The sequence below is a fragment of the Ahaetulla prasina genome, chromosome 5, assembly GCF_028640845.1.
Source record: "Ahaetulla prasina isolate Xishuangbanna chromosome 5, ASM2864084v1, whole genome shotgun sequence".
NCBI lineage: Eukaryota > Metazoa > Chordata > Lepidosauria > Squamata > Colubridae > Ahaetulla > Ahaetulla prasina.
This window is the reverse complement of record NC_080543.1, coordinates 63,163,449-63,176,064: the sequence shown is the minus strand read 5'-3', so window position 1 is coordinate 63,176,064 and position 12,616 is coordinate 63,163,449. Positions and strand designations below refer to the sequence as shown.

The 12,616-nt window shown below is 45.7% G+C and overlaps 1 protein-coding gene across 1 annotated transcript in view; it reads right to left on the bottom strand.

The window, feature by feature from the left end:
- The window catches only part of LOC131199935 (amine oxidase [flavin-containing] B-like), a 67,810-nt gene that overhangs the window by 40,247 nt on the left and 14,947 nt on the right, over nt 1-12,616 (bottom strand). Inside the window, exons 4-5 of the mRNA XM_058186227.1 lie at nt 10,719-10,823; nt 9,833-9,924 (exon numbers count right to left, since the gene is read on the bottom strand). Coding sequence (XP_058042210.1) covers nt 9,833-9,924; nt 10,719-10,823 — 197 coding nt within the window. The remainder of the gene's footprint in view (nt 1-9,832; nt 9,925-10,718; nt 10,824-12,616) is intronic.

The following is a 12,616-nucleotide window of genomic DNA, read 5'->3' as shown; positions in this document are numbered from 1 at the left end:
TGAATTACCATAAATAAATAATTGCAGATTTTAGTTGCTGAGGATTTTTTTCACTGTGATGGTTATTTTAAAATTCATCCCACAATATTCCTTTGAATATTACATTTGGCAACCCATCTGCTTTCAAGCAAGTAAATAAATAATTTATTCATTAAATAAATAAAGTATGATTATAGTTTGAAATCCTATAAACCTCTGTAACCAGAGAGCTTTGAGTGTAAAAAAATAATTGTAAGCAAAAGGGAAAATATGAACATTTTTTCTTTTTTAATTTTTTAGATAACATTTCTTACTCATTTTTAGCAATAAAACATTCAGCGCTTAAAGATGGAGCTAGACTCTGGTGAGACCTAACATTTGGATATGTTTTAAATTCATGCTTCTGATATGAGAGTAATATTTCTAGATGTCAAACACTGGAAGAGAGGGTGGAATGACTCATAATTTTAGGCAATACTGGAGATTTAGGTTTCGACAGTCATATAATTCATATATCGTTTATCCCCTTTCTAGGTGCTTTATCATGCCAACAAATAAATAATGCATGCAGTTATAAGAAGTACTTATTATCCTTGCTATTTGATCATAAAGAAACCAATGTAACATTTATCTGGCTGGCATAGATAGTCATGCTTAGCTTACAGACAGTACAAGTTGAAAGCAATGGATTGTCACAAAAAAAATTGCCTTGTTGGCATTTTGATATGTGTATGTTACTTTTCTTTCAGTAATTAAGTAATTAAAAATGCCTATGTGATTGCTTTCACAAAAAACACTTGCACATCAAACTATATTTGCTCTTCAATCCCATGCACAGCAATTTGAAGCCAAGAAATCAGGCAGAAAACATCAAAACAATTTGAAACCAAAATAAAAATGCAAAAATAAAATAAAATAACTCTGCTATCCCAAATTACTGCAGACTCTAAAGCAGCAAATTCATCCTTCCCTCTCCCATTTCATACATAAAGAATATTAAATATATTGCCAATATCCACTCTCTCCCAAAGATTTTTAAAACACCCTGGGTACATTTGCATGGCCATTTTCCAAAATTAAAAAGCAAAATAGTTGAAGAAATCACCAAGCTACCATTTGTCCTTTGCATTTAAAAACTTATTTCTGCTATGAAACAATTTTACAACCAGGTGCCTTTTATAGTAGCTGCAACCATGGTTGCTGTTAGATATTGACAGCCTGAAGGTTTTACTCAGGTCCGTTGTTTAAATGGGAAGAATACTCAAACATGATTGGTTGAAATCCCTGATGGCTCCCTATAAAAGGGTAAGCTGTCAGAGAGGCAAGCTGCTGGATTATAGATAGTTGCAGAATAAAGAGCTGTTGTCTGACGCTTGTCTCTAGTCTTTTCACTCACCCAACTTAACAATGGCGATGAGGATGGGATTGTGAAGGAGAACTAAGGCAAAGAAAAGAGCTGACAACAAGACATCCAGCCAGGTGGATAAGTAGGAACAGCAGCCATTTTGCACGCCAAATTTGAATGAGCGAAAAGCTGCAAGCATGTCTGCGTTCCACCCACCTACGCCCTTCGATCCTATGAAAGAATACTGGGATATGTATATGACCCGATTCGAATGCTTCATGGAAAGAAATAAACTCCTCATGTTATCGGACAACTGGAAAAGGGCTCTCTTCCTCAGCCATTCCTCAGCCATTCCTCAGCCACAACGCGTTTGACACAGCAGAATCCCTGTCTGAACCACCTCTGGTGCAATCCATGCCATGGCAAGTGCTTCACAAGATGCTGAAGACTCACTACACTCCGGCCCCATCCAGGATCGTGAGACACCATGAATTCCGGCACTGAATGCAGAAGGATGGTGAGTCCTTCAACCAATATAATGCAACACTTCTAAAAGCCACTGCTCACTGTGAGTTTAGAGACTTAAATGATATCCTTATAGATCAATTCATCTTCAGGGTACAAGACCTCCGGCTGCAATGAAGGCTTCTAGCCAAAACAAACCTGACTTTGCAGGCTGCTTTAGATGAAGCAAGGGCCACTGAGTCATCAAACAGAGCAGCTGAATCCCTCCAGAAGCTCACCACTGCCACCGTGCATAAGGGCCACTACCAGGATGAAGTGTCTGAGGCAGGGTTGAAATCTAATTTTTTTTTGATACCTACTCTGTGGGTGTGGTTTGGTGGGTGGGTGTGTCCTGTGACTGAGTGGGCATGGCCAACTCAATGTCACTCACAGCCATGCCCACTCAGTCACAACCTCCCCACCAAGCCACGCCCACAGAACCCAGTAGGGAAAAAAAATTCTTTTCCCTTTCCCTCGCCACCTGTTCTCCCTTCACCTAGGCCCCGGAGCCGCCACCTGCCTCAACGGGGTCAGGGAATGTACCATTCCCCAACTCTGGCATTTCTCCGGAGCTGCCACCCACTCACTGCCCGCTCACCGCCTGCTCACCCTTTGCCTTTGGTCAGGGGCCGGGGCCCAGGGACGCCCCATTCCCTAAGGCCTTGGAATCGCCCCCTGCTCGCCGCTTCCTCAACCGGGTCGGGGAATGCATCATTCCCCGATACCAGCCTTGTCCCGGAGCCGCCTCCCGCTCTTCCTTTGCCACGCGGCATATACTTACTTTCTTCTAGTGGCCGGCTGCCGGGAAAGGCAAGCATCCAAAAGTTACCGCACAAGCACACAGCCAACCTGCCGCTGATAAATAAATGAAATAAACGGGTGTGCGCTTGCACAGTCGGTGCATGGAAAACGCAGCAATGGTGGCGGCAGATTCAAGGAGAGGGACTCTAACTTTTGGACTCTTGTCTTTCCTGGCAGCCAGCCGCTGGAAGAAAGTAAGTATATGCTGCATGGTGAAGGAAGAGCGGGAGGCGGCTCAGGGACAAGGCTGGTGTCGGGGAATGGTGCATTCCCTGACCCGGTTGAGGCAAGCGGCAAGCAGGGGGTGGTTCTGGGGTCTCAGGGGAATGAGGTATCCCTGGGCCCTGATCAAAGGCGAAGGGGGAACAGGCAGCGAGCGGGCAGCAAGTGGGCGAAGGAAGAACGGGCAGCGGCTCCGGGCAAAGGCCAGAGTCGGGGAATGCACCATTCCCTGACCCGGTTGGGGAAGGCAGCGGCTCCGGAGCCTCAGGAAATGGGCCCCGGCCCCTGACCCGAGGGCAAGCAGGTGGCGAGCTGCCTTCCCGGTGTTCCGGTGTTGTGACGGCTGGACTGCGGGCTGTTGACTGGTTCAGGGGCGTGGCCAGCCAGCGATTGCTACTGGATCGGCAAACCAGAACCAAACTCCACTACCTACTCGCCCAATCCGGTCCAATCCGGTAGCATTTCACCCCTGGTCTGAGGGTATCGAGGATGAGGTCTATCACACAGAGAAAAAGAGACCCACAGAGCAAGAAAGCAAATGGCAACCATGTGTCAGCTGCAGGGGCTAGCACCCAAGAGCATCCTGCCATTATCAAGACGCCATCTGCCGAAGATGTGAACAAGAGGGGCACTTGGCAAGAGTATGCTGGGCAAATCTGCCTACCAATCGCAGAACCACCACAGAGACCACCCTGACTGAAGCCCCAAAGCCACACAAGTGGGAAGCATGGAAACCACAGCATACAAAAAACAACGCTGGGGCACCAGAAACCAACCAGACAAGAATTGGCCAAGTGAACACTCCCTGCCAAAAGAAACTACATATGACAGTGCAGCTCGAGGGGTCCCCTTCTGAAATGGAGATCGACACTGGGTCATCAGTGACCATCATCTCCTGGCAAGCCCTAAAGAAAACGGTTCCTAGACTTCAGAAGAGGCAGCTGATACTCCAACACAGGGGTAGTCAACCTTTTTATACCTACCGCCCACTTTTGTATCTCTGTTAGTAGTAAAATTTTCTAACCACCCACCAGTTCCACAGTAATGTGCCGTGTATCGTCATCTGCACATGCCTCTCACGCATCGTGGTTTGGGTTGGGGGGGGCACCGGCTACCAGCTCTGCTTGTCTGTTATAGCTGGGTGGTGTTGGGGAAGATGCGCAAGCTATTCTGGGACGAGCCTCTTTTGTTTGAGGTCACACTATAGCACCATTTAGTTTCACTTAGGTAATGTGAACTAAACTTATACGCGGCCGATACAAATAATATATTTTCAGAAATTTAAATTTTCACGGGGAATTTTATGAAAACCGGTTGAAAATGTTTTTAAATAATGCTATGAATTTTTTTTAAAAAGTCAGTTAAATTAAAAAAAAAGGAAAGTGCTTCAGTATCAGACAAAACCCCTACCACCCACCATGAAAGCTGGAATGCCCACTAGTGGGCGGTAGGGACCAGGTTGACTATCACTGCTCCAACAGCTAAAGCTCAGTGACTACCAAGGGAATTGCATCCCAGTACTAAGCTGAGGAACACTCAGTGTGAAATAAAACAAGTTCCATGGGGAACTGTCATTAACAGTAGTCGGCAGAGACCTTCTGAACCTGCTCGACTTAGACTGGTTTGACTCCCTCGGATTGGGGGCAACTGGCATCAATGCAATCACTAGCACTTGTGCAGACAACCTGATCTGAGAATTCCAGAACGTTTTCAGCCCAGAGCTTGGCAAGTATGTGGGCACCCCTATCTCCTTTAGCTTGGATCCTAACATTGCGCCTATATGCATGAAGCCCCGGAGGGTTCCATTTGCTTTAAAACCCAAAATAAACTTAAAATTAGAGAAGGTAATTCAGCAAGGTATTCTCAAACTGGTCGATCACATTAAGTGGGAGATCCCCATCATGACACCCATTAAGGGGGACTGGTCAGTGCGCATCTGTGTGGACTATAAGTGCACATTAAACAAAGCACTTCAACAGAACACCTACCCAGTGCCAATCGTCCAACATTTATTACACTACTGGAGCCAAGAAAAATACTTTCAAAACTCAACCTCACACAGGCATATCAGCAACTGCCTGTAGATGGCACTACTGCTGAGATGCAAACCATTGTAACACATAAAGGGATGTTCAAATGTCACCATTTACAGTTTGGAGTTAGCGTTGCCCCAGGACTTTTCCAGAGTATAATGGAAAGGCAGAAAATCCCTGGGGTAGTGCCATACTTCGATGATGTGCTAATAACAGCTAGTAGCAAGCAGCAGCTATGTTCCAGGCTACGGGAACTGCTGGTTAAATTTCACGCTGCCGGGCTCCAGGTAAAGAGCAGCAAATGCCCAGTTGGAATCCATGAGGTTGAATTCCTGGGGTAAAGGATCAACAGGGAGGGTATCCACCCCACCAAAAGTAAAATACGAGCCATCCAGGAGCTCCCACCCCCAAAAAACAGACCAAACTGCAAGCATTTCTGGGCTTGCTAAACTTTTTTAGTGTTTTCTTCAAAAAAAAAAGCAATGGTTGCAGAAACACACCCCCCCCCATAAACTGCTGACTAGAAAGAACCCTTGGGTCTGGAGGAAGCTGCCACTTTTAAGGCAGTAAAGCAACTGTTCTCAGCTGACAGTTTCCTGATTCAATACAATGACACCCTGCCCCTTGTATTGGTTTGCGACACCTCGCCCTTTGGCATGGGGGCAGTCCTCATCCACTGACTCCCAAATGGAAATGAGGACCCAGTAGCCTACTATTCCAGGACTCTGTCCAGTGCAGAGTGCAATTATAGCCAGCTGGTGTTGTGCCTTGTCCGCTTTCCCCGCAGCCGGGCCTGTCTTATCTGCTTCCGAACGCTGAGGAATGTCCTAGCATGCCTCCTGGCCCCAGCCCTGGCTCCATGCCCAGACAGGCCGAAGAAGAAGAAGTGCCTCCAGCCCCCAGCCCTGGCTCCATGCCCAGACAGGCCGAAGAAGAAGAAGTGCCTCCAGCCCCCAGCCCTGGCTCCATGCCCAGGCAAACGGAGCAACTAGACCCCTCCCCCTCCCCCACAGCATGTGAGCCTGAGGAAGGTCAATTACCAACAGCTGCAGACTGGAGTGACCCTCGCTTCAGGAGAATTGATAGGCGACGGCAGCAGAAGGAAGGGAGGGGCAGGCCTGGATAAGTGCTGAGTCATGGAGCCACACCCCATGGCCTATATAAAGGATCTGCTTTCTGGCATTCTCTGAGTCAGGCAAAGTCTATCTTATCTTGCTGAAGTCACTTTCTGGTCTCCTGCCTGCCTTGAGAAATTTGCTAGGACTTTGGCAGAGCTGCAGAGGCACGCCTGATTCGGATTTCCCTGACCCGGCCGTCAGCGGAAGAGTGGGACACGACAGCTGGACAGAGAAACGCTGGCTGGGGTCATGAAGTTCCATGAGCACTTGCTTGGGTGGGATTTTGAATTGGTGACGGATCACAAGCCACTGTTGGGGCATTTGGTGGGAGATCACCACGCCGGTTGCCTTGTCCCTTCGTTTCACGAGATGGGCAATATTCCTAATGGCCTATAGCTACAGGCTCCTCCACAGACCCAGAAAGACTTTGGGTCATGCTGATGCACTCAGCAGGTGTCCACTTCCCAAAATGCTAGATGATCCAACCCCGGGCACCCCCGTTCTTCTCATTGACTGCCTCGATTCCGAACTCATAACTTTAGCCAAAGTGGCAAAGCAGTCGGCTAAAAATTCCATGTTCAAGACTATTTTGAACTGGGTGTGGAGGGGATGGCCTAAAGGCCTGGTTGAGGCAGAGTTTAAACTGTTTATTGCTAAGCAGCACAAAATGTCTGCTCAAGGGGGTTGTTTATTGTGGGGGGATCAGGTAATCATAACCCCAAACTTACAGACACTTATCCTGAGGGCATTATGCAAGGGCCATCCAGGGATTGTCTGGATGGAAGCCCGAGCAAAAAGCTATGTATGGTGGTCCAACATGGACCAGGAAATACAAGAGTGGGTGGCTACTTGTAAGCCATGCCAGGAGTCACGACAAGCACCGGTACAGGAGTCAGAATGCCCCCGAGCCCCATAGTCAAGGGTCCACATCGATTTTGCAGGCCCCTTCCATGGACAAACATTCCTAGTGGTTGTGGATGCATACTCCAACTGGCACAACCACTGCAGACGCAGCAATAAGGGTATTAAGGAGGTTGTTTGCAATGCACAGCATACCCAATGTCCTTGTGTCAGACAATGGCCCACAGTTTACGGCCACCCAGTTTGAGCGGTTCCTGGCAGAGCTGGGAATACACCATACACTCACGGCACCATTCCATCTGGCCAGTAATGGCCAGACTGAAAGAATGGCTTTGGGCTGATTGGGACCTGGGGTTTGGCAAGCCTGAGTAGACAAATTCCTCCAGTACCAACCGATAATGCCCAGCATAGCAACGGGGAGAAGTCTGGCTGAACTACTAATGGGTTGCAGGCTTCGGTCAGTCTTAGACCGGCTTCACCCCAACTATGCCCCAGATACAGTAAAAGAACCAACCTGCCACACCAGGTCCTTTAGCATCAGGGACCTGGTGTTCACAAAAAAACTTTGCCGAAGGAACCCTATGGCTACCTGGGAGAATAGAAAGAATAACAGGCCCCAGGTCATACATTGTTAGATTGGACGATGGGCACCAATGGAGGCGGTACATAGACCAACTATGCAGCCACCTCTGCCCTAACACAGAAACCCAACAACACTGAGCTAAAATATACTCCCTCCTTAGCAGACTCAAGCCCGATGAAGCCGGAGTACAGATCTCAAGAACCAAGAATCCAGCAACGTTCCTACCGCAAACTGGTTCCAGCCGAAACTGAGGCCCCACCCAAAAAGTTCCAGGAGTTTCCATGGGTGGACCAGGAGGCAACAGCAGGCACAACCTCTCAGACTGCTACCACCACACCCACTGAGCTGCGCAAGTCTGGAAGGACCTGTAATCACCCTGCCTACTTGCGTGACTATGTATGCAGAGTGGATTGTTCCAACTAAGAGGGGAGGGGTGTTAGATATTGACAGCCTGAAGGTTTCACTCAGGTCCATTGTTTAAGTGGGAAAAATACTCAAACATGAATGGTTGAAATCCCTGACAGCTGTTCTGTCTCCCTCGCCTCCATCCGAGCGATGGCTTAATTAGCCAGCACTATCAGCTCTGGCAGCAAGCTAGCGAGCGTCTGCCAATCTCCCTTGATGCTAATGTCTGCCAAGCGAGCGTCTGCCAATCTCCCTTGATGCTGATGAGTCAAAAAACAGTACTTCAGCTCTAGTCAAGCAGTTGATTTGCCTGCTACGAAGAGGCATAGCAGCCCTCGCAGCTTTTATATCCTGTGGGGTGTGGCTCCATGACTTAGCACTTCCTAGGCCTGCCCCATCCCTGCTTCTATTGTTCCCACCTCTCCTGCCTACGAAACCTAGGGTCCAGCCAGGCTTGATTGCCATCAGCTGGGTCTGGAGGCGTGGCCTGGGGGGGAAGAGTCAGGGGACTGAGGCCTCGTTATCTCCTCCACCTGGCCTGCCTCTGGCTCCTGGAGCTGAGCCAGGGAAGCCGGTGCTCCCGAGGTAAGTCCTGATGGCCCTTCCCCCTCACTTTCCAAGTCACTTTCTGGCAGGGGACCTGGCTCAGGGGGTGCAGACACAATAACACTAGCAGAAGTTTATAACAATGTAAGTCTTCACATGCCAATTTGAGACAAGTTTTACAGAGTCCACAGTACTTACTTTTAAATAAGCAACTATAATTTGCTACTAATGCAGACCTTTTTATTTTAGCATTGCTATATGAAATACCTCCTTGCTGTTGGAGACTCTTGTCAAGAGCTTTTCCAGAGTTTAACAAGATGATGATGATTGATGATGATTCCCAAAGAAACTACTTATTTTATTTTATTTTATCTTATTTTATTTTATTTTATTATTTAATTTAATTTTATTATTATTTTATTTTATTTTATTTTATTATTTTATTTTATTTTGGACTTCAAATCCCAGAGTTCCTCAGCAAGCAAAGCAGGAAGTCAAAGCAAGCTTTTTTTTCTTCTTCAGTAGCTGAAGTAAAGCATGGTGTTGCCAGCCCGAAAGAGCAGTAATTATAGGTAAGTGAGGAGGGGGAATTGGGTGTGCATGGGTGGGGGCTCTTGTAAGTGGGGGCTGTTAAAAAGTGATTTTAAAAGCCTGCTAGGATCAGGAAACTCCTCTGGGACTGCCAGAGGGAAAAAGATTTTAAAGTCAGCTCCTCTGACGATCTCAGCTGACGTTCCCTCATAGCAGCCCAAAACCTCTTAAAATAATTGTTTTAACATGTACAAAACATGTTTTTTAAGGTTCTAGTGATGAAGAACTCAGCTGGGATGGCCAGAGGAGCCTTTTAAAGCCCCCCCCTTTCCCTTTTTTTCCCCTTCAGCTAAAGAGGTTTTTTTAAAAAAAACTTTTAAAGTGTTCTGATGATTTTTGCTCAGCCCCGCAATCATCAGAGGTTTTTTTTTACTTTTAAAGTCATGTTTTCGGCTGAAGAAAAACTTTTAAAAGTAAAAAAATAAAGCCTTTGTTGATGGTGCGGCTCAGCAGAGGCAGGGGGGCGGGGCCAGGGATTTTTGCTACCGGTCCTCCAAACCAGCAGCTGCCATCGCTACCTAATCGGGAGAGCCGGTGTGAACCCGGAGCATTTCACACCTGGTATGTATGTATGTATGTATGTATGTATGTATGTATGTATGTATGTATGTATGTATAAAACTCTTCGTATTTTACAGATCTAAACACCTAAACTTTAACACCTAAACTTTAATGTGCAAATTATGTCATCAGTCCATTTAATTGTAAAATAAACCCATTTTCTATGGGGGATGGCATTCTTTCTACCTAAGAATCATTCTATCTTTCGAAATGGAATACTTGTTTTAGATGCTATTATCTTCTATTGTATAGACATGGTATACAATATAAAATTACTTCTCACTTCGTCCAGCACACTTTATCTAGCAACTGTTCCATGGTAATTTTGTCCCATTCCTCTGCATGTGGTGCTTTCCATGGAGCTTCATTAGGAATCTAGGAAAGGAAAGGACATACGTGTAAAGAAAAAACATAACAAAGAGATGATCGTGCAATAGTTTAAAAATCAACCAATCTTTTTATTAGATTCTAATGCTTTTTCCCCAGACAACAACAATGGAATGATTGCTCTTCAAAATTAAAGACTTTCTTGATTTGTTTTAAATTGGTCAGCTTTTATAACAATTCTGTCACTTATGTTATAGGGTTTTAATAGAGGAAGGTATTTTGCTCTGAGCTGGTATAGTAGATGAATTGCATGAATGAATATTTTGAAGGGTTTTACTTAAATCACCAAATGTTTGCTGACCAAAGATCACTTTTTGACCATGCAGCCTACTTCATAGAGTTGCTGTTGTGGGGATAAAGCAAGGAAATTCTCACATAAATCATAAATATTTTAAATCTAATTAATTAAATTTAACTAATAAACTAAATAAATATCTGTTGTTTATCTAATGAAGCATGACTTAGTACTATAAATAATAGTCTTGAAATTGGGCTGCTCAAGAAATTGGGCCTGTTTCATTCATACTCTCATAAGTAATAGAAAAATCAACCCCTTTCCCCCATGGAGGGACAGAGGCATCTTGGAAGTAGAACAGCTAAATGGAAACAGACTCGCATTCTGGAGAACCAGCTGCTTTACCTAGTTCTGTTGATGTTCACATTAAAAATTAACTCCTCAGTAACTTTAAGATGTATAGACTTCAGCTTCCAGAATTCCCCAGCCAGCTTTTTGACTAAACAATTACATCCATATCTCAAGTTGCAACATGTCCAAATCTTACCTCTTTCCCCATTTCATCCAATGTCCTCCATAGATTGTTATAGTCCAAATAAGTAATGGGATTCCACATTGGAGGGAAAGGCCCCTTGAAGGGATAAGATTTGCCCTATAAGGTCAATGAAAGAAGAAACAATTCAAAATGGATAGTTATTCCATGCAGCTACAATTAAAAGGTCCAGGAAATGATGTGAATCCTAATGCACATCATTTCCATTAAACTTCTGAATGGACCACAGTCGGAAAAAGGAGAATAAAACTCTCCTTTTCATATTAGTGCTAAGTGGTTGCATTAGAATACCATCTATAAGTGGCCAGCCTAGGTAAGAACAAATTGAATAACTAAATGAGCAAAGAGAGAACAGCAGAAACAGCAGGAGCATTCAAAGTCATGAACAGGGGATGTTGAAGAAGTTGCAGTCTCTCTTTCTCTTCTACTTTCATCTCTAACTTAGCTGTTTTCCAAAATGGTAGCAAATTATCTGTCAGCAATCACATCCCTTTGGTCATGACTTGTACCATCAGGTAGAATCAGCAACCATATAGATAGGAAGCCTATATGCCTTCCATTTTTCTTACCCCAATCTCTTCACTATCCAATCCTGTCTTTTAAACTATATTTACTAGTACCAATATTTTGGCAATAACAAGGGGAAAGAGTATAGGAGATTTATCCTCTCTCCAGATCAATACCTGATGCTATAGGATTTGGTGGCCTTTGGGAAATCAAGGGTTAATTAAGAGGGTTTACACTTCTACATAAGAATACTTAAGAACTATTTTCCAATTTCAGATAAATCCAGAATTATTGGGAATACCAACTGGAAAACATTAGAATGTTTATTCACTATTTAGAACATATAAGGAATGCTTATTACAGTCTAGAAATGTTCATAATAGTGATAAGCCATCGTTGTTGTTAGTCACAAAGTCGTGTCTGACCCATCGCGACCCCATGGACAAAATTCCTCCAGACTTTCCTGTCCTCTACCATCCCCCATAGTCCATTTATGCTCATACTGACTGTGTTCTGTTTCCCTTCCCCCAATACTCCCAGCAAAGAGTCCGTCAGAGGCCTTCCTTTTTTTTTTCCTTTTATTTACATAGATACATGTCCTGGCCACGTCTACCCACGGGCCTGCCAAGTTTCTGGAGATAACGAGGAAATTATAGATAAGGCCAGAATTACTCACGAATATATTCTTCCCTCCATGAAATAGTTAGCTCGCGCCAAATTCATTGCTTTGTCCGAGACAAAAAACCAGGAAGTCCCGCCTCCTATTTATAGTCTCTGCAGATGTCACTGCATGACAATTATGACTTGGCTTTGTCCCAACTCTTCCGCTGCTGCGCACGCCGATCAAGCCTTCGTAATCTTGCGTCCCTCCCAAACTGTTCTTGGGCGTTGCCAAATCAGAAGAAGGCCGGGAGAATCAGGCCTTGCCGGCCCCTCCCTTTGAGTGGGTGCCAGGGAGGAGAGGGCTCAAGAGAAGCAGGGCTTGCCAGGTCTTCTCCTCATTTTCTGAATCATCCGAGTCCAGGAGTCTGGGTCCAGGAACCTGGGTCACAACACTATCCTCACCGCAGGGCCCTTCCCCGGGCTGACGATCGGGATGCGGTCGGGCTGGGTTCTGCTCATGGAAGGCCTGCACCAGGTCAGGGCATGAACGCCGGAGGCATCTACCCAGGAGAAATCAGTCCCGTATCCCTTCCACGCGATCAAATATTGGAAACGACCCTTTAGCCAGCGAGAGTCTCGTGACGCTGTGGACTTCAGATTCCTCCGACCCGCCTCGGCGACAGTGACGGGTGCTGTTGGGCACCGAAGGGGACTCGTGTGGCCTCAGGAACCAGAAGGGACCGTGAAAACGGGTGGATCCGCATGGATCGTGGCAGGGTCAG